The sequence below is a fragment of the Telopea speciosissima genome, chromosome 2 (assembly GCF_018873765.1).
Source record: "Telopea speciosissima isolate NSW1024214 ecotype Mountain lineage chromosome 2, Tspe_v1, whole genome shotgun sequence".
Classification (NCBI taxonomy): Eukaryota; Viridiplantae; Streptophyta; class Magnoliopsida; order Proteales; family Proteaceae; genus Telopea; species Telopea speciosissima.
In genome coordinates, this window is record NC_057917.1 from 12,881,773 (window position 1) to 12,887,639 (window position 5,867).

The 5,867-nt window shown below is 38.7% G+C and overlaps 1 protein-coding gene across 1 annotated transcript; it reads right to left on the reverse strand.

Annotated features, from left to right (window-relative positions):
* Window positions 1–1,695: 1,695 nt before the first annotated feature.
* LOC122650463 (transcription factor MYB27-like) lies at window positions 1,696–2,659 on the reverse strand. The gene is made up of 4 exons (XM_043843878.1): window positions 2,524–2,659; window positions 2,305–2,434; window positions 2,115–2,215; window positions 1,696–2,060 (listed from the first exon to the last, which is right to left on the reverse strand). The coding sequence occupies exons 1-4, from the start codon at window positions 2,657–2,659 to the stop codon at window positions 1,696–1,698; spliced, it is 732 nt and encodes a 243-aa protein (XP_043699813.1).
* Between the last annotated feature and the right edge of the window lie 3,208 nt (window positions 2,660–5,867).

The window sequence follows — 5,867 nt, forward strand, 5'->3', positions numbered from 1 at the left end:
TTTGCAACTCTCACCAGGGCTCTAACTGACGTAGGCTACTGAAAATCCCTGACCTATTATTCTCTTTTCACCAATTCAGTTGGCTCTAGTTACACCGATGTGCTCGTTTATGTTGATGACATTATTGTCGCAGGTAATGATCAGACGGCAATTTAGGGACTTATTTCATTTTTCCAGCTTCGTTTACACATCAAGGACTTGGGGCAGCTTAAATATTTCCTTGGCATCGAGTTGCCCGTGGTCCCACTGGCATCTTTATCAACCAACGAATATACTTTGGACATCTTATCCGAATCTGGCTTGCTTGTCACCAAGCCGGTTACCTTTCCTATGGAGCAGCAGCTTCATCTTGATCAAGACACTGGCCCCCTACTAGATGATCCTTCTTTGTATCGCCACCTCATTGGTCACCTCATTTATCTCACCATTAGTCGGCCTGATATCACATATTGCATCAATACACTCAGCCAGTTTATGCAGACCCTGCGCCAACTGCATTTGGATGCCGCCATACGGGTTTTGCGCTATCTTAAGTCGGCTCCTGGGATGGATTTATTTTCTCCGCGAAAAGCTCTCTTCGCCTCACCGCCTTCTCGGACTCTGGTTGGGCTGCCTGCCCCTCTACACGTCGTTCTATCACCAGTTACATTACTTTCCTTGGCAGCAGTCCCTTGTCCTAGAAGTCCAAGAAGAAGAATACGGTTCCCGTTATTCGGCTGAGCAGGAGTATCGTTCTATGGCCACCACTACTTGTGAGCTTGTTTGGCTCTGCAATCTCTTACATGATCTAGGTATTTCCTAGTCCACACCGATGTGCCTTTACTGCGATAACCAGGCTATCTTGCACATAGCCGCTAATCCGGTTTATCATGAACGCACAAAGCATATCGAGATTGATTTCCATATTGTACAGGAATGTTTACAGTCTGGTTGCATCACCACCGCTCATGTTCCCTCCAATATGCAGCTTGCCAACATTTTTACCAAACCTCTCGACCGTGATTCTTTCCATAATCTTCTTTCCAAGTTGGGGGTTTGTGACCTTCATGCTCCAACTTGAGAGGGAGTATTATGTGGTCTTTCTTTGGAGAAACCAGCCTTGCGCCAACTAGCGCACTCGAGTTCCCATATTTGAGTTGATCTCAATCTCTTCACTTTCCTTTGTTTGAGATTGAGTCAATCTCTCGTTCTTTTTATTATTTCTTCCATTGTAATTAGTTTAATCTCTTTCCTTATCTCAAAGGATACAATTCCATCTCTTTGTATAAAAACATCACATATGACAATAAAATTATTCCATTTGGAGTCTCTCAATTTTACAACTTTAGTATATTCCTTCTGATCACCACAAAGGAAAAGAAAAGGCAAAAGTAAAATCTTTAGTGAGGAAACCAGAAGAAGACCTTCCAAGTGTTGCAGAGCTTCTCTGTTGGCATTGAAATAGAGTTGTTGTATTGCCACTCAAATGAAAAGTTCAGGAGAAGAATCCAAAAACAAAGTTGTGGAACTCAAAGGCGGTAAAATATAATTTCCACACAAAAAAGGAGGCAAAAATAGAAGTATGTATTTCTAACTTTAAAATAGTCAATCTTGGTTACACAGGCAATCATCTTGTACATGTTTATATTACAAACTAAAGGTTATATTCTATCTTGATCACTCTTCACTCTTCACATTTCTTTCTTTCAGTACTTGTTAGTCCACATCCCAGAGAGAGCCTGAGCAATGAGCTGATACATTATTTTCATTTTCTGAAATATTCCATGTAGGATAACAGAACAAAGGATCCAAAGTACTGCACTCTTCACCATCTATCATTACTGTTTGATTGTCCAAGTTCCCTGATATCCAATCAGTTAAATGGGTTTCATATTGTGAACTAGCAAATGCAGAGTCTGATAATGTGAAGATATCAGTTGAGACCTCTGATATCCCCAATTTCTTCTCTATAACAGAGCTTTCGTATTCAAAGTTCCATGTCTTTGTGCTTTGATCAGCTTCTTGGGTTAAGAAATCTTGGGGTGTAGGTGTTGTAATCCCTCTCTCTGTCTGCAAGTTTTCTGTCCAGTCATGATCAATGGCAACAAGATGAACAGAGGGAGAAGGTAATTCACCTTGTTCTTCAGCTAGTGCTTTCTTTCTCTGATGACTTCTGCAGTAGTTCTTAACCTCATTATCAGTTCTTCCTGGCAACTTCCTTGCAATCTTTGACCACCTACAAGTTATTAGATAAGAGTTGTGTTAGGCTCTGTTCTATAGCAGTAGAAATAAGTAAGTGATAAACCCTAACCCATTTTGGTTTACTTGTTTCCCCAGCATTGGTGAAGGTGAAGAATAATTTGCTCTTCTTCAGCATTTATTCTACCATGCTTAAGATCAGGTCGAAGATAGTTCAACCAACGCAACCTGCAACTCTTGCCGTTCCTTCTAAGGCCTGCAAGGTATGAATTACTGCATCACAATCTTATTACTTGCTAGTATTACCATCCTCCTCCACAGCATCATCATATAATTAATTAATACCTGATGCTTTAGCTATTGAATCCCACCGCCGCTCTCCGAAAATGGTTACGAAGGTCACTAACAGCTCATCTTCTTCTTCAAGCCAAGTACCTTTACGCAATGCTTCATCTTCCATGTTCCTTCTGTAAGAAGCCATTATTGTTTCACAAAGAAACACAAAAGAGTTTATAGTTGATACCTTACTTATATAAAGAAACAAGGAAGGGATAGGAAGAGGAAAGGAAAATTTTGACTTGGGTCACCATAGTTGGACAACACTAGATTGGGCCATTGTGGGAGCTCCACCACTGGCATATTTGTATTTCCTGTTCACCCATAACCATAGGTGAAGTCTTAGAAGGTGGGAAAAGTATTGTAGAAGCTAGAAGAAATAGCTCTACCATTGTTACAGCTAGCTCAACTACGTTTTTATATATAAATCTAATATTAGTATAGTATAGGATCTATCTACATGTAACCGACTTTTGAGTGCCCTCATTATTTTTGTCATTTTGTGTTACTTTTTGAGGTTATAATTGTCATTTTAGTTTGAAGTTTTGAATCTTCTTTTATAACTCAAACGGTTGTGTAAAGGGTATTTTTGTAACTTCCAATCTCCTATAACCATGTTATTCTTCTTCCTCCTCGTCGATCCTTCTCAGAAACAATTCCAAAGAATTCCACCCCAAGGTAATCAAATCGTCTTTTCAAACGGGTTTGCTGGTTCTTAAGGTTAAGGTTTGGCATCGATCTCCAAAGATTTCAGCCAGCCATGGAGACCATTTCCGGTGAATCAGGTAAAGCCCTCCCCTCTCTCTCTACCTCTGCCCTCTCTACTCATTGAATGAGTGATTTCTTGATGGGGTTGTTTGAGATAATTAAAAGTGATTCATTTGTTCTGAAACTTTATATGCATATGTAGTAATGAGATTTATGGTGTATGGGAAGTTTCCTGAAGACAAGATTTTGTTTGCTAATGTTTCTTATGCAAATTTCTTATGATATCATTTCTTTTGCAATTCTCACGGGTCAGAGACTCTTGAGTGTTCCTTTGTGGGATATAACTGTTTTGTAGACCATGACCATCATCATCATTACCACCATGCACCATCAATAGCAACAACACCATATTCACTCTTCTTCTCTAATCTCCTTTGTCACAAGATTCAGGAATCTGTTGTACACTCTACGATTAAAGTGTCATCATGCATAGCTTGATATTTATTTATTTATTTATTTTTTTGGATGAATAAAAATATATTACCAAAAGAGAGACCCCAGAAGGAGATACAAGAAAGGAGCAAAAAACTCGGCAAAGAAAACAAAACAGCCCTTAATGGGTGAAGTTCCAGGAAGTTACAATGTGTATATTTCTAGAGGTATCCACAAATCTAAGAGGAACAGCTGAAAGTCTGCTTTTAATTTCGAAGGAGATGGAGTCTCAAATCTGATGAAGGGATCTGGAGTTGGAAGTCCATCTTCTTAGGTTATGCTCGAACCAGATGCGATGAACAGTAGCACTGGTGGCAAGTTTACCCACATGATCGCAAAAAGATGATCCAGCAAAGGTCATATCAACCCATATCCATTCACCATGGAAAGGAAGGATCTGATGATAAACCGGCCAACAACAAGCAAGAACCCCTGCCCAAATCTTTAATCTGAAAATGTTCGAGATATTGGATGGAATGGCCTCTTCAATTTCAGCTTGCTAGAGATCGAGCAGGCTAATCTGATGGTAATATGTAGAGTTCACTTTTCCTAGCGTGAACTAGTCCTATATATATTAATGGAGATATTTGGATGGACAGAGAGGTTATAAATTTCATAATGCCAAAGAGCAGGCTAACCTGCAATGCCCTCTTCGAAGGTTGAATTGGTCATATCCCAATTCCGAGGGGATCAGCAATAAGTCTATACTACATTAACATGCAAATTCTTCTTGCAATTTTTCTTTAACTATTACAAAATATTAGATGAGTTATGCTTCTATGCTAGAGGGTCACTTGTTTTTTTCTTACAGTATGAGAAGAGATGGAAATGAACAAAAAAAAAAATAAAAAAAATCTATGGATATATCTCCCCAAGGATATCTGTACGTACCTGCAGGGATAAGGCGGACATTGCACCCAGCCTGTGTCTGGGCAGCACGGTCCTGCCGGGCAGCTCGGCAGTAGAGGATCCAAATCTACCAGTTTCACCGATTAAGTGGTGAACATGAAAATCTCTCTCTCTCTCTCTCTCTCTCTCTCTCTCTCTCTCTCTCTCATGTTTGAAAATGAAGATCCAATTTCTACAAAAAAAGAAAAAAAGAAATGAAGATCTAATAATGCTAACTCTGTTTGAATTGTATTTTTGATCTATACTTGAAACAAGGAAGGATGCATGTGTTATATGAAATGAACGCCTCTTTTAAGATTTTATGCTATCTTCATATTGAATTTTAATGATCTGTGTTATTTCTGACGGTTATTATTATTTAATCAAAATTGCTCTCATTTGCTTCTCATATGTGAGTCCTTAGCTCAAACAGGCAGAGCACTTGAGGATTCCCCAAGATATGATGATTTGATTCCATCAAGATTCATTAAAATTTCTCATGTAAAATCCATCAATCCTCGGACAAGCAGAGCACTTGATTAACAATCAAGTTGGCTTGTTTCAAACATCCAAGTCAAATAAATGGGTCCCTGTAATTATTTTGTTTTGAACAATTTTTTTTTCTCTTCTAGTGGTAGGGGGAGTGTATTGGTTAAACGTTATCCTATTGAGTAACATAAGAAGTAACATAAGCTCACATAAGCTCACATAAGATTCATAAAATAGTGTTATGAGAAGTTATTAAATCTTAAACTAAGATTGGGAACACAATATGGATTTTTTTATACTATGTATTTTAAAAAATAGTGAATAATTGCCAGAATTAGCCTAAACCCTAGAAATAAAAGCCTAAACCCTTCCTTAAACTAGCGTACCTCAATCGATTCGGATTGGAATCGTTTGTGATAGCTCCCAATTTCGATTGTTCCAACACTACAAATTCTAGGGTTTTGGGGACTGGATATTTGGTTTTCAAATTTGAGGCTAATTCTAGGGTCTTAGAACTGATTTCGATCGCGGTCCCAATGTGATCTAGAATAGAATCATGAGGGACCGATTCGATCTCCGATTTTGGTTTTAAAATCCTTGGTCAAATCACTTGTGACCGATCTAGATTCCGTCCATTTAAGACGGTCGATTCTAGGGTTTGGGGACTCGGATCAGAATTGGTAGGGACAACTTCGATCTCTAATTCCAAGGTTAAATCATTAGTCAAATCAACTGCTTTTGATCAAAATTGGGCGTGTCCGATCCTAGCTCCAACC